The sequence below is a fragment of the Crinia signifera genome, chromosome 3, assembly GCF_055691185.1.
Source record: "Crinia signifera chromosome 3, ASM5569118v1, whole genome shotgun sequence".
NCBI lineage: Eukaryota > Metazoa > Chordata > Amphibia > Anura > Myobatrachidae > Crinia > Crinia signifera.
The window spans coordinates 116,332,243-116,355,704 of record NC_139219.1 but is presented as its reverse complement, the minus strand read 5'-3'; the positions used below and the strand labels follow the sequence as shown (position 1 = coordinate 116,355,704).

At 46.2% G+C, this 23,462-nt stretch overlaps 1 protein-coding gene across 3 annotated transcripts in view; it reads left to right on the top strand.

The window, feature by feature from the left end:
• Nucleotides 1-23,462, top strand: part of KMO (kynurenine 3-monooxygenase) — a 744,737-nt gene that overhangs the window by 164,255 nt on the left and 557,020 nt on the right. For 2 of the 3 annotated variants that reach the window (XM_083176396.1, XM_083176395.1), the window contains exon 3: nt 16,085-16,182. The exons of the other annotated variant lie outside the window; for it this stretch is intronic. In XM_083176396.1, the coding sequence (XP_083032522.1) occupies nt 16,085-16,182 (98 nt within the window). The remainder of the gene's footprint in view (nt 1-16,084; nt 16,183-23,462) is intronic. 3 annotated transcript variants of the gene reach the window in all.

Below are 23,462 nucleotides of genomic sequence, written 5' to 3'. Positions count from 1 at the left end.
TCATTGTCCTCAACTGCAGCTGGGGGCATGCACAGAAGTTTAGGGTCCATTGCCTAGTGACTGCTTCCAGGCGGAAGTGTCGGGGACATTGCCGGGCAGTGGTACGTGACTTCTGGTCACATTCGGTGCTCGGCACGTAGGAGGAATGTGGCAGCTGACGTAACGAATACCTTGGGCTACTAATTGGCTCGCTATTTTGAATACGTTTTCTAGCTGCCTCAAGGAAGGTGCTGGTTATGCCCTCTGCCACTGCCTGTCTGTCAGCGTATCCCAGGTGCCTGTATCAGTGACTGATCACCTTTTCCTATGGGCTGAAGGATCCTGGTTTACCTTTGGATCTGTCCTGCTTTCCTTCAATTCCTAAGGAAGTTGAGATAAGTTTTCTCATTCCATTCATTTCTTCCTGGGAATACTGTATTTTCAAGTGCATGTTACATGTTATGCTTTCTTATTGTGATATTCCATTCCATCCTAGGGCATTTTTGCATTCGTTCATTTAATGCTTTCCTTTTTGATATTCTATTTCATCTTAGTGCATTGTTGCATTTATGTAAATAGTGTGTTATTGGTCTGGTGTCATATTACTATGTTCGCGAATAGGTCGCATTGGTCACCTCCTGGTGTCATGGAGGGGTTCCTGCAGCTGAAGAGGCGCATGCTGAAGGCACACAATAAAAAAGGGTGTATAATGCCCGTAGTAGCAGCACCTCTTATACACATAATGTGCCCAGTAGCAGCATTGCTGTAACTAGACATTTTCGTGAACTGTGGCAAAAAAAGAATTAGTGCCCCACACACAAATAAAAAACAGGGACAGTGCGCGCCGAAGGCATGCGCTTAAAATTATAGTACCAATCCACATTACACCACATGTTACTCAACACACGTTACTCACATTACACCACTTATACACATTGCGCCAGCTAGGCACACTGCACCAAGTAAAGCCCCTTACAAGTACTGCGCCAGTTACTGCCCCTTAGTCACACTGCGCCATGTAGAGCCCCTTGGACACACTGTGGGAAATTTACTAAGATGGGAGTTCTATTTCAAATGGGATGTTGCTATGAACAGCCAATCAAATATGATGTATTATTTTCTAGGCGTTGGAAAATAAATAAGATGTAGAATTTGATTGGTTGCCTATAGCAACATCACATGTGAAATAGAACTCCCATCTTCGTAAATTTCGGCCACTGTACCAGGTTACGCACACCGTAATGCCTATTACACTTTATACCACCCATCTTAATGTCCATTACACATGATACCACACCCTGTAATGCCTATTACACATTATACCACCAATTGTAATGTCCATTACACATGATACCACACAATGTAATGCCTATTACATATTATACCACACACTGTTATACCAGTTATATATATGCCACATAAGGGCTTACCTATATGCTCGTTGCCAGGAGTTATATGCTCGCTGCCTGGGGTTTTTTGCTCATTCCCAGGTGGTTATATGCTCATTATCATAGGAGATTACATGCTTGTTGGCATATGGGATTACTGTACATGCTGATTGCCACCATGCATTTACAGGTTTGTTGCCTAGGGGGAATTACATGCTTGTTTGCCTGGGGGATTACAAACTCATGCCGAGGGGATTACTTGCTTGTTGCCCAAGGGGGATTACATGCTCATTGGCAGGAGCTTTAGAGGCACAGCGCTAATGCTCCTGGTGTCGGCACTCTGGGTAGCAATGAGCACCCTGACAGATGCTAGATATACAGGGGGACTATAAGTGTCAGTCTCCTGTAAGGCTGCATCAATTTTTGGAGGGTTGCAGGGTCTCTGTATGTGGACAGAGACACTGAGGCATCACCCTCCCCACTCATTTATCCCAGGTTTTTTTTTTAATGTAAACTGCATGCATCAGGGATCCAGTGAGGGATAGCTGAAGGAGGGAAGCATCTCCATGTCTTGGCACCCCAAGTGGCTCTGCCCACTGTAATAGTTCCACCTATAATTTGCCCTTCCCTCACCCCAAACACTACATACATACACTCTCTATTACCCTATAATTCTGGCTGGCAGCTCGTCCTGTGCTTACTCAGCCTTTCAGTGTAGCTTCACCCCCGGAGTTCCGTGTAGCTATGCCCCCTTTCAGGTCCTGTTCGGCTGGATCTTTTAAAGGAGGTGAGGGGAGTTTCATCCTGCCGCTCATGCTGCCTGTCAGATAGTGTGACAGACGCAGCAGCCGGCAGCAACAGCAGCCATCAGCAGGGATGCACAGCAGATAGAGCGCCTCTCTTGGCCGGCGCCTCCCTGCTGTGCATCCTTTTCTGATCGGGTAGCGCCGGCTCTAATTATTGCCCAGAGAGCGCAAGTACTCAACTGTAGAGCAGGAGTGCTTAGCAATTCAGTGGGCAGTTGAGATATTATTTATTGGGACAAGAGATTTGTTAGTCACAGATCATGCACCCTTACAATCGATGCATAAAAACAAGGAGGTGAATGCTCGTGTGACCTGTTGGTTTTTGGCATTACAGTAATTTAAGTTTGAGGTCCAGCATTGTCTGGGGAAGCAGCAACTCAATTCACTTGCCCTTTCCAGGAGGTTTGTAGGTCTTGATCCAACCTTATAATGAAGCTAGGCGAGGAGGAAGAAGGCGAGGTGGGCAATCTCTAGAAAGTGGGGGAGGGCTGTGTACCCAGGCAGATTACACAAGTAGAGGTGGACGAGGCAGAGAGCTCATCTGGAAATTTTGTAGCTTCACCAGGGTAGTTGAAACTAAGGGGGGGGGGGGTGCGGCAGAGACAGCATCTCTCCATATGAGAGTAATTATTTGCCAACCCCCACATGTTGGATTTCCCACCTGCTGGGGGCAGCACAGCAAGTACAGCTTTTGCATAGCCACTGGCTCCCCCAGGACTTCCACATCATCTTCCCAGCTCTGCATCCAGTGGAATGGCTGCCTCAGAACTTCCACAGCATATTCTTAGCTCTACATCCAGTGGGATGGCTCCCTCAGCACTTCCATGGCATCTTTTTTTTTTTTTTAATTCTGTTTATTAAGGAGTAAAGACGCATCTTACAACAATAAATAACAGTGTGTGCACTTGCCCCTAGCATGGGGTTCAGATTCTAACATAAAAAGTCTTGCTTAAAATATTAACAAACATTCCCGTATTTAACCAGCCATGGGTCATGGTGTCCAGCCTGGGGCCTGTGCCCAACAAGATAAGCATCAAAAGTGTTCACATTATATTAAATGTACGTCTCCAAACCTAAACTTTTCTACTTTTTCTTTCCTTATTCTAAATGGTGGAACTGAAATAACAGGGGAAGGATGCGGAGGAATATTGAAGGGTTGGGAGGGAGGGGAGGGGAGGGGTGGGGAGGGGGGTAGGGGGGGGGGGGTTTGCAGCCAAGTCATATCTTAGGTACTAAAGTTAAGTCAGGGGTGACTTAGGTTAAGTCTCTTCAGGGGGGGAACTCTAGAAGATGACAGATCTCTGTCCTCTGAGTGAGAGGGCGGCTGTATATAAATGGTCCCCATGTGGTTACAAATTTTGTGGATGAAGAAGGGTTAGCATGTCTAAGTAGGTCATATTTATCATAATGCATATATTTTAGCATCAAGGCCTCCACCTCGGTCACCGTGGGGCGATGGGGTTTAATCCAAGAGTTTAATACAATCTTTTTTGCCACCGTGACTGTGAGGGTGAGGATAGGGATGAGGCTGGAGGTTGGGGGAGGGATGGGCCAGGAGTCAAAGTTAGCAAATAAAAGTGGGATGGGGTCAAGTTTTGCATCAATCTTGTAAGTGTGTCTAATATAACTAACTAGCTTGTTCCAGAATCGTGCTATGTGCCTGCAGGACCAGAGGTTGTGATTGAAGGACGCACCCTGAGCATGACATTTGGGGCAGGAGCCATCTTCATTCTCCACAAAGAAGCTACGCTGGTGTTGTGAAATGTATGCTCTGTGGATGGACTTCAAGTGGACTTCTTGCAGGATGGATGATTTTAGAATTTTAAGGGTTTTGTGGTGATATTTGAAAATCATGGATGTATCTATCAATAAAGAGGCGTCCCTCAACCACGACCCGGCTACTTGAGATTGATATTTATCAGCTGGTATTACTGACACTGGTTCATAAAGTAGCTTAGTTTTAAACTTACCCCTTTGAAACTTGGTCATTACTCCGGATAGCAGCAGCTCGGCAGGTTTGGTATGATTTATTGGAGGAAGAGAGTGGATGTAATGGTTCAGTTGAAACAGGGGGAAGGAGGATGTTTGTGGTAGGTTAAATAATTTTTGTGAAAAAGGTTACTATACCGCGCTCACCTATGGGTATTTTATTGGCGCTGCTCTCAGCCTCAGGGGTGTCCCGTACCCCCTGTTGAGAATACAAGTTGCAAAGGAGTGGGGCTGAAGCGCTGCCTGTGTCTAAATTGAATGATGCTGGAGTCAGTATTGCGTGCGTAAAGTGCTTTATTTGAAAATACAGTTAATGCAGTTAGAAATATAAATAACTCAGTGAAATGTGGTGGGGAAAAGGGTAGTGGTGTGGCCCGTGCCGTGCAGCCTCAGAGAGCCCCTCGGGGAATTGGGGAGTCAGCGGATCCCTTTGTACCATAAACCCGGCCTGGGTTTATGTCTCTCTGGGTTGTACCCTGATTTCGCTGGGTATGCACTGTGGGGGTAAGTCTCGTGCGTCCGCCCAAGCTGTCCTTGGCAGAAGCGAGGGGGTCAATACAGTCAGTGGGCGGGATGAGCAGGAAGCGGCGTCACGCTAGCCTGCTTCTTACCCGGTGGATGACTGGGAGTCTGCGGCGTTGTTAGGCCTCCGTCTCCCTTGTAGTGGATGGATGTAGCCTCTTGTCCGGTAGCGCTGCAGCCGCAGCGTCTTACTCACGGACCGGTGCCTGGCTCCACTGGTCCTCGGCGTGCGGTCACTTCCGGGTGCTGGGTCTCGCGAGACCGGCAGCGCTGGTCCGGGTGACGTCACGCTTTGAATAGTGCGCTCGTACTCCCGCGGGAGGAGACTGAGCCCGATGTGTTGTTGGGGCACCTTCTGTGGGTGTCCTGAATGTCCTGGATGTGGTGAGGTCCAACGCGTTTCGGCTATGGTTAAGCCTTTGTCAAGGATGCCATGGTGATTGCAAACTGTCTGCGATGGGGTTTAATCCAAGAGTTTAATACAATCTTTTTTGCCACCGTGACTGTGAGGGTGAGGATAGGGATGAGGCTGGAGGTTGGGGGAGGGATGGGCCAGGAGTCAAAGTTAGCAAATAAAAGTGGGATGGGGTCAAGTTTTGCATCAATCTTGTAAGTGTGTCTAATATAACTAACTAGCTTGTTCCAGAATCGTGCTATGTGCCTGCAGGACCAGAGGTTGTGATTGAAGGACGCACCCTGAGCATGACATTTGGGGCAGGAGCCATCTTCATTCTCCACAAAGAAGCTACGCTGGTGTTGTGAAATGTATGCTCTGTGGATGGACTTCAAGTGGACTTCTTGCAGGATGGATGATTTTAGAATTTTAAGGGTTTTGTGGTGATATTTGAAAATCATGGATGTATCTATCAATAAAGAGGCGTCCCTCAACCACGACCCGGCTACTTGAGATTGATATTTATCAGCTGGTATTACTGACACTGGTTCATAAAGTAGCTTAGTTTTAAACTTACCCCTTTGAAACTTGGTCATTACTCCGGATAGCAGCAGCTCGGCAGGTTTGGTATGATTTATTGGAGGAAGAGAGTGGATGTAATGGTTCAGTTGAAACAGGGGGAAGGAGGATGTTTGTGGTAGGTTAAATAATTTTTGTAGCTCCATGATGGAGTATTGTCGGCCTCCAGGGTCAAAAACCTGGGATATACGTTTCAGGCCTTTTTGAAAGAGTCTCCGGAATCCAGAGCAGTCTAAGCTAGAGGGGAGCATTGGATTACCGCAAATGGGCAACCAAGGGGATACCAGGGGGTTATGACCCAAGGCTTCCGAGACAGACCACCACGCCGCATGTATGTCTTTGAATAGTAGGTTTTGGTTAATGTGTTTGGGGATTTTAGATTTTGGGGTGTGTAATAAGGCACCTGGGGAGTATGGGGAGAATAGGGCACAATCTAAATTATAGTCAGAGTAATTATTCATTTCCGCGAGCCAGCCTACAGCGAATCTGCAGAGTAGGGTTTTGGAGTAAAGTTTAAGGTCGGGTATGTTCAACCCTCCCAGAGCTTTTGGGAGGTTTAGTTTGTGGAGAGCTATCCTGGCCTTTTTCCCACTCCATAGAAATTTTGTCACTTGTGAGTTGAAACGTTTGATATCGGTGTTGGATATCTTCACTGGAAGCATCTGAAGGACATAAAGCAGGCGTGGGAGGATGATGGATTTTATAACCTCCGCCCTTCCCAGCAGTGACAAGGGGAGCCCGGTCCAAGTGTCCATGGAGCTAGCCAAGGAGACCATTAGGGGATCAAAGTTACATGAATATAATTTGTTGAGGTGATTTGGTATATTCACCCCCAGATATTTGATCTGAGAAGATTTGGTCTTGATCGAGGATAGATGTGACTCTGCTGGGAAGAGTGGTGGGGGGCCACGGAGCATCATGAGCTCAGATTTGGAAATATTAATTTTATAGCCCGAGAACGAGCTAAAGGATTGTATAATCCGGAGGGCCTCAGGCAGGGAGTGCTCCGGCGAGGTCAAAAACAACAACATGTCGTCGGCAAATAGAGAAACGCGTAATTCCGCACTCCCCACCTGAATTCCCCCAAAACTAGGGGTTTGACGTAGGGCTGTGGCAAGGGGCTCTAGTGCCAGGGCAAAGAGAAGGGGGGATAGGGGACAGCCTTGTCTAGTGCCGCGGGATATTGGGAAAGGGTCTGAGAGGGAGCCATTGCACATGATTCGGGATGAGGAGTTACTATAGAGGGCACGCAGTAGGTTGATAAATGGGTCTGGTAGGGCAAATCGGTGAAGGGTATCAAATAGGTGGTCCCAGAGGACCATGTCAAATGCCTTCTCTGCATCTAGTGAGAGAATAGCTAAGGGAGTGTTCGACACAGTCCCCTGGGAGACATATAGGGCTGTGAGGACCTTTCTAATGTTTGTGGCTGGGTTCCTTCCAGTGATGAACCCCGTCTGATCGGGGTGTACCACCGAGGGAAGCAAGATTTTCAGTCGTTCTGCTAGTATTTTTGTAAGGATTTTATAATCAATATCCAGGAGGGATATGGGCCTGTAGGAGCCAGGGTCTGATAGGTCTCTCCCTGCTTTCGGGAGGACCTTGATAGAGGCTAGATTGAAATGAGGGGGGGCAGACTTGGTTTGTAGGATTTGGTTAAACAGTGCTACTAGGGTGGGGGCGATTTTGGGAGATAAAATTTTATAGAAATCAGGTGTAAAACCATCAGGTCCAGGGGCCTTCCCAGATTGAAGGCCTGTAATGGCTTTCTGGACTCCTCGAGGGTAAAGGGGTTTGACAGTGTGGCAGCTTCAGTGGGAGATATCTTCGGAATTTCTAGGCCCTCCCAGAACTGTCTGGCTTGATCTTTATCTGCTTGAGGGGCAGCATATAGGGAGGTATAGAAATCACACAGGGTATGCGCGATTTGGGAGGTTGATGTGGCTAGAGTGCCATCTGAGCGTTTCAGGGGATGAACTATCGAAGGGGTTTGATAGCCTTTTAACAGGTTTGAAAGGAGCTTGCTTGATTTGTTCCCGTATCTATGGAAACGGGCCCCTGATGCTAGGGAGTGGAGAGATTCAGATTTTATGAAAAGGCTTTCGAATGAAGCTTTCGCTTGTTGGTACTCTAGTTTTGAATTTGGGTTTGGGTTATCCTTGTAGGTGACATATTTACTGGAGAGGTCTGTTTGTGCTTTGGCGAAGTCTTGGGCAATTGTTTTTTTGTGTGATGCGGTATGGGAGATAATGGCTCCTCTGACTGTGGCCTTTGGGCTTGCCAGTATAGAGATGGATTAGAAGATTCTATAGAGGAGTTGTGAGTGGCATAGTCATCCCATGCCTCATGTATGGTTTTCTTTAATGATTCTGAGACTGGGAGGTAGGAGGGGCATCTCCAGGTTATAATGGATTTTTGTTCTGGCTTAAGGCGGATTTTGGTCCAGATCACTGCGTGGTCTGAGAGCGATATGGGCTCAATAAAGGTTGTGAGTACTGAGGAGAAAATACTAGAGGAGAGGAGGATGTAGTCTATCCTTGACAGGGTGCCGGCAAAGGCCGAGAGGCAGGTGAAATCTCGCTCTGTAGGATGGAGCACTCGCCATATGTCCATTAGTTGGAGCCTCGCCGCCATGGCCTAGCCCAGGAAGGGATCTTTGGGATGGGATCTGTTTATCAAGGTATGGGTCTGAGATCAGATTGAGATCACCGCATAGGATGATGGGCAAGTGTAGATAGGGGGTGAGGATCTGTATTATGTTTAGGAAAAATTCTTTGGAGTATGTGTTTGGTGCGTAAACATTAAAAATTATGTATTGGGACTGTGTTAGTGTGATGCGGCATAGTGTGAATCTACCTTTCGGGTCAGAGTGGAGCGGTTCAGCGGTTAGTGGGATCTGCCTCTTCGCCAGGATCACAACCCCTCTGGATCTCGAGTTGAACGAAGCGGATGATAAAACCTGCCAGCTGAGCATCCGGAGCTTGGCCGTCTCGGTCTGGGTAAGGTGGGTTTCCTGCAGGCACACAACATCGACATGCAATTTATTGAGATACATCAAAATACGTTTCCTCTTCTGAGGTGAGTTTATCCCACCCACATTCCAACTACCCACCGTCAAAGATGACATGGAGGGGAGTCGGAAGGGGGTAAGAAGAAAGCTTGGTCATCAAATACAATTTGCTATTAGCAATAAAACTTAACACTGTTACATAGCTGCAATGAAGGGGGGGATGAGGGTGGGGATAGGGAGGAGGGGGGGGGGGGGGTACTGCAATAAGTAGACTTCCAGAAAAGGAGGCCGAACGTCCATGCCTGTATCAGGAGGTTCGGGCTGTAATACAGGGGGGCGGGAGTGACTCCTCCACCTAGGCGCCTACTCCACGCTCGCAACTATGAGATAACATGTGAATGGTTAACAATATAAAGCTCGGTGCCCGCCACGGGCAAAAGGATCAGGGAGAAAAAGGGGGGGGGATGGGGAGGGTGTAAGGGTAGCTTAAACGGAGTCATGTTCAGGGCAGAGATACAACTGCATCTCCGCCAACTTTTGGAGCAGTGGGGGGGAGGGTCCATAAGTGTCCAGCTGGATCTCTTTTTGGTAGAGAGTCAGTAACCTTCGTACAGGGGGTCCGCATGTGGATTATGGTGATTGAGGTGTGGACAATTGGAGAAATGGATGAATTTGGGTGGGGTGTCAGGGGGTTGTTTGTCCTGGTTCACCGACGTTATGAATGTTCATCATCAGGATCCTTGCTGGGGTATTGTGAGAGGGGGAGGATGAGGAGGTTTTCCAGGGTTTGACACTTGGGGCAACTCAATTAGAGTCAATGAACTCTGTTGAAGAGAGTAGGCTGTCCCTGTGGGTCAGGGTTTATGTTACAATGTCTGCCCAGTGTTGGGGGGGATCAGGAACTTCGTTTTCTTCCATGAGGAACGCCTCAGCATCTTGGTGGGAGTTAAAGTCCTTGAAGGAATTCCCTTTGAATATGCGGAGTCTGGCGGGATACAACATGGCGAACTTCACTCCGTCTTTGATTAATCTGGCACATGTAGGGGCAAAGTCTCTGTGGGCTTTGGAGAGCTCGGCCGAGAAGTCTTGAAATATTAGTATTTTTTGGTCTTGCCAGGTTAGGTCTCTATGTTTTCTGGAGGCCGTCCATATCAACTCTTTGTGGAGGAAATTGAGGGGTTTGAAAATTACAGCACGTGGTCTGGCTCCCTCTTGTGGCCGAGTGGAGCCTAACCTGTGAGCACGTTCTATGATGAGGTCCTCACATCTATCTGTAATTTGGAGTAGCTCAGGGAGGGTTAGACGGATGAAATCAAACAGGGCTTGGCCTTGGACTGATTCGGGTAGTCCTATTATGCGCAGATTACATCTGCGTGAGCGATTTTCCAAGTCCTGAACTTTGTTATGTAAATAATTGATTTCTTTCTGGGCCTTCTGTGCTGAGTCTTTAAGTTCTGCTATGTCAGCGAAATTCGCGCCCACAGTCTGCTCTGTTGTGAGAACCCTCTGCTGCAGCTGGGCCAACTGCTTGTTAATGTCTGCAGTCTGTTCCTTTAAGAGGGGTCCAATGGCTGCCCTAATGGCTGCAACCATGTCCCCATATGTAACAGGAGCAGTCAGCGGTGGCAGCGGTATGTCAGGGGGTCTGTACTCACTGTGAGAGGGTTCCAGGTCCCCACATACAGAGGAGGGAGTGCTGTGTGAGGAGGCGATTTTAGGTGCAGAGGCTTGTGGAGAGGAGGGAGGTTTCCGGGTCCCGGCGTCCAGCGCCATCTTGGATCCCGGAGCTGGCTTCTCTCTCTCTCTTTTCTGTCGCGTGGAGGTGCTGGGCATCGCGCTAAGGTAGCGCTTCATACAGCGTGGATCTCCGGCAGGGATCAGGGGGTGGCGGGCGGGCTTTGGAGAGGCTTTTCAGCCCGTTATTTGCGGCGTGGGGTGCCCGGGCAGCGGAGCTCCTGCAGCCTGCTACTGCATCGTTCGGGGGCGGAGCCGGAAGTCCTCCATGGCATCTTTTTAGCTCATCCCTCCTCCTCTAACCTTAGACTGCTGCAATTGGCTCGCTATGGCCATCTTGTACAGTATTTTAAAAAATGGTGCTTGCCTGTTCATTAGCCCTCCATGCAACTACCAATTACTTCCATGTAACTACCAATCACAATTCTGCCCTCTTTGTTCAAAGCATCCTTGGCACAAAATGCACCTCAGCATAGGAAAGGATTATGGCCCTGGATCGCTTCGGCCCCGGCTTGTTCACATAGGAGACCTATACGCATATTCTCTTACACTCACATGGTGGAGTGGCTGGCATTCATACGCCTGGTGGACGGTGTTAGAAGGCTCACTAAGCAGCGAATTACCGCTGCCTTGTGAGCCAACCAGAATGACCCCCTTTGTGTAATAATTTTTGGTGTGCAGTTGAAATAATTTACAAGAAAACTTTGTGAATGACTTTCCATTTAACTCTAAAGATGCATACACACTGTACAATTTTTTGAAAGGGTACTTATATGTTAATCGGGCGCCCGGCTACGCTACGCTGACAACGTAGCTTTGGCTACGTTATCGGCTTAGCCATTGCCGGGCGGCCGGCTAATCTCGGCCATAGAGGGCCATGGGTGGGGGGCAGACAGGGGGGCTTAACTTACATTGTCGGCGGGCAGCCATGATTCAGCGGTGGGTGTCTGGCGAAACTCTAGGCGGCGGGGAACAATGGCGGCGATTTTGTGTAGACACCGCTGGGGAAGCATCACATGGTTTCCCAGATCCCCCAGCAGCACTACGCTAATAGCGTACATGCCGGACTGTCTAGGAGGCCGGGACCGAGTGCCGGAGCCGCCGGGGACATCGGAAATGGTAAGTATTATGCACACTACACACACACACACAACATGCACTTACACAATCATATGGCCACTATCCACGTCACAACCCCAGTGTCCACGCGAGCGCAGTGAGCTCCACAAGGGGACGCGTATCTGCGTCCGCTTTCTACGCTTCGGGCTCGGTAGCCCGATGCGCTCGCCACACTTTCTAAAATTAACTCCACGCCCACATGGACACTGGGGTTATGACGTGGATAGTGGCCCTATGATCCTTTATGTGTTAGCAGGGCTACAGTTACGTAATTTGCGTAACTTACGTCATTTGCGTAAGTTACGTAGTTTATGTAGCCAGCATAGTGGTGTATTGGTATTCTCAATACACCACTATGCAAACTACATAATGGTTGCCCAATTAACATATAAGTACCGTTCAAAGACATTTCCCTTGAACCCAGTGTCCTGGACTAAAGATATTGATGACAGATAAAATATCTAAACACAGTTTATAGTAGAGATGTGCAGACTCGGATTCCAGAGATCCGAGCCCCCACGGACGTCATCATTCCGAGCCCGGTTCCGAGCAGCGCTGGGAGATTCCCGCCTGACTTGGGGCCCGTCAGTGTGGTCAGAACGTCATCTCCCGGCGCCGGATTTCGTGAGGCTTTTAATAGCGGCTGCTGCGCCCGCCATCTTCACTCCGGTCTAGTAGTGGGTTGGGAGAGGGTGTGTTAGTGCTGCTGCTGGGGCTTAAACTTGAGCTTGACCTTGAACGCAATATTTTTTATTCGCTGGGGCTGTCTCTCAGTGCTGCTGTGTAGTCTAACTGTGTACCTGTAGTACTACTGTCTCCTCTGTGCTGGGGTCTTCCTCTGGTGCTGTGCTGTATTATATATTATATGAATAATTAATTATATTATATATAGTCCACTGGTGCTGCCTGCACTGAATCTGCCAGTATTATTTAGTTACTCAGTCCACTGTTGCCACTGGCAGTGCTACTGCAGTGCCTACCTAGTGTACCTACCAGTGGTGTAACTACAGAGGGTGCAGGGGATGCAACTGCTATGGGGCCCGGGGGCTTGAGTGGCCCCAAAATCCTAGCAGGCTATCTCCTGCACCCTCTGTAATTGTGCTATTTTTATTCCCCCCTAAAGATAGTAAAGCCGCGGGTCCGGGGACAGTATTTTTAGTGCAAGGGAGGAAGGGGGAGTGCCAGAACCGCTGCCCGGAAGCCGTTAGTACAGCAGAAGTCATCCCACTGCTGCTCACCTGCCGGCTGCCTGCCAGTGCCTGGCTGTGACGGCGGTGCCATGGGGAAAGAGGAGGGGACTGTTTATTTGCTGCCCGGAGCTGTTCTGTTCCCCGACGAAGGAGGGGACCTGCTGCTGTTGCTGCCCGGAGCTGCTCCCTTGCGCAAGAGACCAGCTGCCACTCCTCCCTGGCGGAGGAGACCGGCTACTATTGCCTCCCAGAGCCAAGCACTGTCAGCGGAGGGGTCCTGGTGTCCCGCTGCGGTTGCCTCCCAGAGCAGCACACTACACAGAGCCACCACCCTGTGTGTGTGGGGAGATGGGACCCGCTGCTGCCCGGTGATGCTCCAAGGAGGACCCGCTGCAAGGAACCACTTCTGCTGCTGCCACTGCCCCAAGCCACACCATGAAGGAGAGGAAGTGGACGCTACAGACCTGGGGATGGTGAGAACAACCTCCCCCCCATCTGTCTGTCTGTGAGTCTGTCCCACCATGGTCCATCTTTCTAGTACTCCCCCCACCTTTCTGTCTGTCTATGCCCCCCTTCTGTCTCTCTTTCCCCCCATGTGGTGCTCTGTCTGACCATCTATGCTCACCACCTTTCTGTCTGTCTATGCTGCACCCTCCTTCTTTCTGTCATTCTGTCTCACTACATGGTGCTCTGTCTGTCAGTCTACCCCCCCTCCTTCATCTCCCTCTCTCACTTACACTCTATCTTTGACACTCTCTCCCTCCCTCTATCTCTCTCCCTCTATCTCTCTCCCTCTATCTCTCTCCCTCTGAAATGGTCTCTCTCACCCCCTCTCTAACTGACTCTCCAATACACTGTTTTTCTTCATCTCCTCTCCTCGCAGTGACAGCAATGGGGGGGGGGGGGGACCTTTGAATATTTTGCTATGGGGCCCACAAACTCCTAGTTACGCCTCTGGTACCTACCTAGTATATACTAGGCTGCTATATCTAATTTAATTAAAAATAATACTTGTGCTGTGTGGGACTGTAAAAAATAATTCCATGCTGCTGGTGCACTGACGTGTGCCACTGAGTGCCACTGCCAAGCAGTACCTAATAATAAAATTAATTATTATAAATTCTGCTGGTGCACTGCATAAAGGTGGTGTGTAATATAACTACCTTTTGTGGTGACCACTGGCAGTGCTACTGCCTGCCTGTCTACCTACCTAGTAGTTTATTTTCTCTACCTACTAGGCTGCTATATTATTAATACTTAATTAATTGAATTATATATAGTCCACTGGTGCTGCCTGCACTGAATACTGTGAATAGAGTTTGCCAGTATTATTTACTCAGTCCACTGTTGCCACTGGCAGTGTTACGGCCTAAATGTACCTACCTAGTAGTACAACTACATACTAGGCTGCTACATCTAATTTAATAAAAAAATAATACTTGTGCTGTGTGGGACTGTAAAAAATAATTCCATGCTGCTGGTGCACTGACGTGTGCCACTGAGTGCCACTGCCAAGCAGTTCCTAATAATAAAATTAATTATTATAAATTCTGCTGGTGCACAATACTAGTATTGCTGACGTATCTACCTGTCTTATCTACCTGTCTGGTGCCTAATTCTGCCGTATCTGCCGTCTGGTCTGGGGCTCACTGCCTAATACTGCCGTATATACCATCTGGTCTGGGGCTACTGCCTAATACTGCCGTATCTACCTGTCTGGTCTGGGGCTCACTGATTAATACTGCCGTATCTACCTGTCTGGTCTGGGGCTCACTGCCTAATACTGGCGTATCTACCGTCTGGTCTGGCACTCACTGCCTAATACTGTCGTATCTACCGTCTGTTTTGGGGCTCACTGCCTAATACTGGCATATCTACCGTCTGGTCTGGGGCTCACTGCCTAATACTGCCGTATCTACCTGTCTGGTCTGGGGCTCACTGCCTAATACTGCCGTATCTACCTGTCTGGTCTGGGGCCCACTGCCTAATACTGCCGTATCTACCGTCTGTTTTGGGGCTCACTGCCTAATACTGCCATATATACCGTCTGGTCAGGGGCTCACTGCCTAATACTGCCGTATCTACCGTCTGGTCTGGGGCTCATTGCCTAATACTGCAGTATCTACCTGTCTGGTGCCTAGTACTGCCGTATCTACCGCTGCAGTGCCTCTTACATGAGCCACGTGTTTGTGCCGCACACTTGTGTGTCTTAGCAGAGTTATCCAGCTACCATCTTTGCGATCTGTGCATGGTTCTGGTGTAAAAAAAAAAAAGAGTTAAAACAAAAAGTGAAAAAAAAATGGCGTGGGGTCCCCCCTGAACGGTGTGGGGTCCCCCCTCCTGAGCATAACCAGCCCCGGGATCAAAGAGCCGATCCTGGTTTCATAAAATCACAGGTCAAAACAAATAGGGGTCCCCAGGATTTTATAAAACTGGCACCAGGCTCAAGGGCCTGTGCTGGTTCCCAAAATATGGGGGACAAAATGAGTAGGGGTCCCCCGTATTTCAAGAACCAGCACCGGGCCCAACTAGCCAGCAGGGTAATGCCACAGCCAGGGGGAGACTTTCTATACCAGTCCCCCCGGCCAAAGCATTTATCCCTCTGACCGGTCAGCATAGGCAGGGGTCCTGGGGAATTGGGGATCCCCCAAAGAAGGGGTCCTGCCCCTCCAGAACTTACCTGCCCATGCTGAAGCTTGGGGCTGTCCCCGATGCCCCTGGGCGGTGGGCATCGACTTGATAATTGTGTTAAAAAATAGAAAAACGATTGTGTATTGATGTGTAACTATGAGTCCCAGCAAGCCTGCACCACATGCAGGGACTTGAAGAACCACAAGTCCCAGCATGCGGGGCTTGCTACTTATAGTCCCACAGTAGAACAAATAGTTAAATAAATACACACACTTACAGTAAAACTTTATTGCACACAGAGCCCATTCATCCAATACTCAACGATGTTGCCACGAAGCATTGGTCCCCTTGTCCAGTAGTATCCATGTGGGTACCTGTGGATAGAAAACATACTCACTAGCTGTCTTCAGGGCCTCTCCGGGACCCCTGCACCTCTCTCACCACACTCCGGTCTTCTGTTTACTTCTGGGGCTCCGCCCCCGACAGGGACTTAGGCCCACCCACCAGCCAATCATGGTCCGGGATTTCCCGATGCCGGACCATGATCGGCATCTAATTAAATATGCGGTTTTGAGGGGAAAAATGCGAACTGAAAAAGTGCGATGTTCAGCGATGCGGTGCGATTTTAAAAAGTCGCATTCCATTAAATGCCACCCATTGTTTTGAGTCGTATATATCCTATCTTGACTATGTATATTTTCATATGGGTCAATTTTTTACATTTTTGTTTCTTCTGTTTGTAATAGACATTAGAACAGCCAAAATGGTTAGTGGAAGAAGCATTAATCTGGCACTTTCACACAGAGGACGCCAAGCTCTGAAATGTGTTGACTTGGAAGAGAAGGTAAATATTAATTTAAATACAGGTATATCCAACATTTTGTTTATAAAAAGGATACTAAATGAAAAATGAAAGTATATTATTTATTTATTATCAGTTTCTTTTATAGCGCATACATATTCCGCAGCGCTTTACAGAGTATAGTTCATTCACATCAGTCCCTTCCCCAGTGGAGCTTACAATCTATATTCTCTACCACATGTACACACACACAGACATTCTAGGGTTAATTTTTGTTGGAAGCCAAATGACTTAACAGTATATTTTTGAATTATCGGAGGAAACCGGAGTACACCCACTCAATCACGGGGAGAATATACAAACTCTGCACAGTTAGAGCCATGGTGGGCATTGAACCCATGACCTCAGCACTGTGATGCAGTAATGCTAACCATTACACCATCCGTGCTGCCCCAATATAATGCATTATTCTTCTCATAGCTACTTGGACATTATTAGTTACATCTATACAGGGCCGGTGCAAGGCACCGGAGCGCCCCAGGCGAGTCGGGGTGGGGGCGCCCCGGTGCCGGGGGGGGGGGGGGTACCTGTCCTGCGGCGCTGTGTATTTAAATCTGGCGGCGGAGGCAGCGGGGGTCCCTGCAGTCCATTAGAAATAACGAGCGCTATCTGCCGGGCTATGCGGAAGCGCTTCTAGTGTGAAAACACTGGCAGCACGCTGATTGGCTGAGATCAGCCTGCTCCGTGCTGCCAGAGTTTTCACACTAGAAGCGCTTCCGCATAGCCCGGCGGATAGCGCTCGTGATTTCTAATGGACTGCAGGGACCCCCGCTGCCTCCGCCGCCAGATTTAAATACACAGCGCCGTAGGACAGGTAACTGGGCGGCACAAAATGCCGCCCTCCAGTGGCCGGCGCCCTAGGCAAATCTAGGCATTTGCCTAGGGCGCCGGCCAGTGGTGGCGCCGGCCCTGCATCTATAGCAATGATTTTCAACCAGTGCACCTTCCTCTTTGTGGCAACTACTGGTGATCAGCTCATCCAGCTGTAGCCATACAAGGGATGGTAAATATATTTATTTTTTCTTGTTTGTAAATGTACCTAATTACACAAGATCTGAGTAGGGAGTTATTTTTATCAGACTGATTTCTACTCACCACAATTACCTCCTTCTGGTATCCTGATTTGCAGATTCCATTATCAAGACCATATACTGTGGCTATATGATATTTCGGTACTTGTTTAGTTTCACGGCAGCCGATATATCGGATGCGATAATGGCCGATATGTATCGGCGATCCAATGAGATTTTTTACCTGTTCATATCCCCACTATCTACTACGCATGGAGTTGATTTTATATAGTGTGGTGAGCGCAGCATGGCGAGCGGACGCGGATTACTGCGCTTGTCACACTATATAAAGTGAACTCCATGCGTAGTGGATAGTGGGGTTATGAACAGGTAAAAAATTGCATTGGATCAGCCGATATCGCATCCGATATATATCGGCCGCCATGAAACGAAACAAGTACCAATTCCTTTTAATGCTTATGTGCAACAGCACTTATTGTTAAATGTAATTACCATACCTCCCAAAATGACCCTCTCCAAGAGGAACACAATGCTCTGTTTCTGGACTTCCCACTGAATTTATGATTGGCAGCACCTGTGTTGAAAGTGAAAAGACAGGTGTTTCAACTCAGGTGATGGTAATCATACATTAAGAGAGACGTCCAGAAACAGAGCATTGTGTCCCTCCTGGAGAGGGCCATGTTGGGAGGTATGAATTACTAAATTATTTTTTTGTTTCAATTATTTTTTTGTGGACAGCTTGACACTAATCATAAGAGGTTATTCAGAGCTTGTGTATATATATATATATATATATATATATATATATATATATATATATATATATATATATGTAGGTAGGAACAGAGAAAGAAGGAGCGCACAGCGTGAGCGAAGTTTTTATGAAATATTTACTGTAACTCAATAAAAGAAAGCTCACATACATAGCAGAATGAATATAACCGCGTGAAATACAAGCATATTCACCGCTCCTAGAGCACGTCGCAGTGCAGGCACTGGGGACACCAGTCGATCCAACACAATGTTTTGTGCAACGTTGGTACTCTCAGCAGGTAGCGGGGCGGGCACTGGGGACTCCAGTCGCACCGTCTAGCGTGTATCAGCAACGGCAGTCACTCCGGCTCAGATGTAGCAGCAACGGGGACCAGACTTTCACAGCGGGAAACAACAGATACGAACAGCACGGAACAAATGGGGAACCGGTGATCTCAGCATCAGATGGAAACGCCCCAACGCGTTTCGTCATTGGACTTTCGTCAGGAGGCGTGTCCATGGTAGGTACGGTGGATGTTTAAATACCCAGCAGATTTGCTCTTAATGAAAACAGCTGATGTTTATCAGGTAACACACTGTGTGGCTGAATATTCATTGCACAACAATAAAAAAGGGGGAACATAGAAGATAATATTTTAACATATTCAACCGGTGGACAATAAACATCACCAGCTGAAAGACAGAAAAAGTATCAGTATAAAATACAGTAGATAAAAATATTTATATCTAATACAATGTTGTATAGCGCAAATGCATAAATATAATTTTATATAAATTTAAAAAACAATACTAAATAGGACAATTACTAAAGGGTCCAATCCCCTAGATGAGAAATATAAAAGACGTAAAACAAGGAGTGAAAAAAAACATTGATGTTAGATATAAGACAAAAAAAAATTTCATTCATCGATTAACAATAATAGCAGCACAGACCATCAATAGATGTAGATGGTAATAAACTATATAATGAAGATATGGACACCGATCTGCACAGTGGAGGAGGGATGATCCAACCACCATCGGCACCACGAATGAGGAAAACCGCACAACAACGTGGTGTCAGTGGGAGGAACACCACAAATCCACTATTTAGTGCAGAAAGGGTACGATGTCCACACCCTCATTGAGACCATGAGGGGCGAGTGTACCGAGGGTATATATCCAATAGGTTTCCCTCCTACTAAGTTTTTTTAAGAATATCACCACCCCTTTCATCGAGGGTAATATGCTCTATCGCTTTAAATGTGAGATTATCAACATTAGAAGAGCAGCATGCAGCAAAATGTCTAGGAACAGTGTGAGATAAAACCTTATTCTTAATATTTCTTGAATGTTCAAGAATATGAAGTTTCAAGACCCTCTTTGTTTTACCAATATATTTTTTTCCACATTTGCATGTTAACATATAGATAACATGTATGGAAAGACATGTCATACGGCTTTTCACCTTGTAGGAGTGGGTATGATCAAAATTTAAAAAAGAAATTCTTTCTTTGTCCGCATATTTGCAGATTTTGCACTTACTGCAAGGGTAAAAGCCGTTACTAGTTTTTAACCAGCTCTCATTGGTATCGGAAATATACTGGGAGCCAGTGATGATTTTAAAGACATTGCTTTTTTGAAAATAACTTGGGGTTGTGATGGTAATATAGGTCTGAGAATAGGATCTAATAGTAAAACATCCCAGTGTTTAACCAATATTTGTCTAATTTTATAACTCTCGCTATTAAAGCGGGTGACAAATGGGACTAGATTTTTTTGATCATTAGTTCTACTTTTATATATAAGAAGATCATTTCTATCTCTCTGTAAGGCTCTCTCTTTACATTTAGTAACCAGTTCTTGAGGGTATTCTTTTTGTAACAATCTTTCACTGTAAATATTAGCTTGCTCTTCAAATTTACTATCAGTTGCACAGTTCCTCCGCACCCTCACAAATTGCGAGTACGGAATATTTTTGATCCACTTTTTGTGATGACAGCTATTGAAGTGGACATAGCTGTTGCTGTCAACCTTTTTAATAGACGTGCAGGTCTCGATAGTGGGATTATCAACAGACCAATGTGTAGTGTCAATTAGTAAATCAAGGAACTCAATCACATTTTTATCAGTTTTAGAAGTGAAGCGTAAGTTAAAAGCATTGATATTGATATTGGACACAAACTCATTAAACAGGGTTTCCTCACCATCCCAAATGATGATAATATCATCGATGTATCGATGATACCCGATGATATTTTTTTATAAACCTCAGTGATTTCAGGGTTGTTTTCCTCCCATTTACCCAGATATAAATTGGCCAGGCTGGGTGCATATGGCGTTCCCATAGCTACCCCAACCTGTTGGGCAAAGAATTCACCCTGGAAAACGAAAACATTATTTTCCATCACGATCTTAATGCTTTTGATGACAAAATCACGAAAATTATCGTCAAGAGAGTGATCTTTATCCAAAAAATATTTAATGGCACCTAACCCTCCATCATGAGGTATGGAAGTATAAAGCGCCTCCACATCGATGGTACACCATCGGTAGGAAGTTTTCCATTCAAAGTCTTTTAACCACATCAAGATTTCAGTTGAATCCTTAGTGTAAGAGTCTAATTTAACAACATATTTTTGTATGTGCATATCTACAAATTCAGAGAGCCCAGATATGGCTGAATTAATGCCCGCAATAATGGGGCATCCAGGAGGTTTCACTAATTTTTTATGGATTTTGGGCATATAATAGAATAATGCTAATGGTGGGTTTTCATTCAAAATATAACGTTTTTCACTATCAGTGATGACTTTTTTAGAAATACCATCATCTAAATGAGATCTAATGGTTTCGATAATATGGGGGGTTGGATCAAAAGTAAGACGACTAAAAAAAAATATCATCGGGTATCATCGATACATCGATGATATTATCATCATTTGGGATGGTGAGGAAACCCTGTTTAATGAGTTTGTGTCCAATATCAATATCAATGCTTTTAACTTACGCTTCACTTCTAAAACTGATAAAAATGTGATTTGAGTTCTTCGATTTACTAATTGACACTACACATTGGTCTGTTGATAATCCTACCATCGAGACCTGCACGTTTATTAAAAAGGTTGACAGCAACAGCTATGTCCACTTCAATAGCTGTCATCACAAAAAGTGGATCAAAAATATTCCGTACTCGCAATTTGTGAGTGTGCGGAGGAACTGTGCAACTGATAGTAAATTTGAAGAGCAAGCTAATATTTACAGTGAAAGATTGTTACAAAAAGAATACCCTCAAGAACTGGTTACTAAATGTAAAGAGAGAGCCTTACAGAGAGATAGAAATGATCTTCTTACATATAAAAGTAGAACTAATGATCAAAAAAATCTAGTCCCATTTGTCACCCGCTTTAAAAGCGAGAGTTATAAAATTAGACAAATATTGGTTAAACACTGGGATGTTTTACTATTAGATCCTATTCTCAGACCTATATTACCATCACAACCCCAAGTTATTTTCAAAAAAGCAATGTCTTTAAAATCATCACTGGCTCCCAGTATGTTAAAAAATATTTCCGATACCAATGAGAGCTGGTTAAAAACTAGTAACGGCTTTTACCCTTGCAGTAAGTGCAAAATCTGCAAATATGCGGACAAAGAAAGAATTTATTTTTTTAATTTTGATCATACCCACTCCTACAAGGTGAAAAGCCGTATGACATGTCTTTCCACACATGTTATCTATATGTTAACATGCAAATGTGGAAAAAAATATATTGGTAAAACAAAGAGGGTCTTGAAACTTCGTATTTTTGAACATTCACGAAATATTAAGAATAAGGTTTTATCTCACACTGTTCCTAGACATTTTGCTGCATGCTGCTCTTCTAATGTTGATAATCTCACATTTAAAGCGATAGAGCATATTACCCTCGATGAAAGGGGTGGTGATATTCTTAAAAAACTTAGTAGGAGGGAAACCTATTGGATATATACCCTCGGTACACTCGCCCCTCATGGTCTCAATGAGGGTGTGGACATCGTACCCTTTCTGCACTAAATAGTGGATTTGTGGTGTTCCTCCCACTGACACCACGTTGTTGTGAGGTTTTCCTCCTTCGTGGTGCCGATGGTGGTTGGATCATCCCTCCTCCACTGTGCAGATCGGTGTCCATATCTTCATTATATAGTTTATTACCATCTACATCTATTGATGGTCTCTGTGCTGCTATTATTGTTAATCGATGAATGAAAATGTTTTTTGTCTTATATCTAACATCAATGTTTTTTTTCTCTCCTTGCTTTACGTCTTTTATATTTCTCATCTAGGGGATTGGACCCTTTAGTAATTGTCCTATTTAGTATTGTTTTTTAAATTTATATAAAATTATATTTATGCATTTGCGCTATGCAACATTGTATTAGATATAAATATTTTTATCTACTGTATTTTATACTGATACTTTTTCTGTCTTTCAGCTGGTGATGTTTATTGTCCACCGGTTGAATATGTTAAAATATTATCTTCTATGTTCCCCCTTCTTAGCCTTGTCTCCTGTTTATGTGGAGATTCCCCATCATTAGTCTCTTGTGCCTGCGACTGGGTCGCATTCCCGTCTTTGGCCCGGTGCCGGCAGACAGGGGTACATTACAGTCAGGCCCGTTAGTAAGACCATCCGGTACTTCTCTACTTTCACGGCGCCAGCATGGCGCCGCGCTACTTCCGGGTTACGCTCGCCACAAACTAAGTAAAATAAACAAAGTTAACGCCATGCCAACATGGATAGTTCATACCTCCACTATCCATGTTGGCATGGAGTTGATTTTAATTAGCGTGGCGAGCGTAGCGAGCCACCGAGCCCGCAGCGTGGGCGAGCGAAGCGAGCCCCGCAAGGGGACTCTGACGCGCGGCGCCATGCTGGCGCCGTGAAAGTAAAGAAGTACCGACCATCCTCTTGAGTTACCCCTGACGATCGCTTACCCTTTGTCCCCACATAGACCTAGCTGCATCGGGGTTGGAGTGGGCCTAACTCGCTCCTTCGAACGTGGCGGCCACAGGTGAAGCCTAGTACCCGCAGGGGTTTGTCATCTGCCCGGGGTACTCAATAGAGTCAGAGTAGCGATCGCTGTGGCTGTCCTAACCGGCGGTCCCGGCTACGGGCTCACGCCTGATCTTCCAGCCTCAGGTAGTTACATCCAGCACCCAGGCGGCATCCGTAACAATCTCACTCTGTGAGAGTGCTGAATCTGCACATACCCACAGGCTGTGATGGCGTACCATATCTGTATTGCGCAAGGAACACGTCCATTAAGGCGTCAGCCTTAATGATATTAATTTCATTGTTTTTTAGCGTTTGAGTGGAAGAGTTACAACAGGTTTCAGAAATGCCAGATCATGTGTAAGAAGCCTTAATGGGACATGTGAAACCGTAAGGTTTTTTGTCTTTGGAATTTCATAGCTTTTTTTCAATTTATTATTTT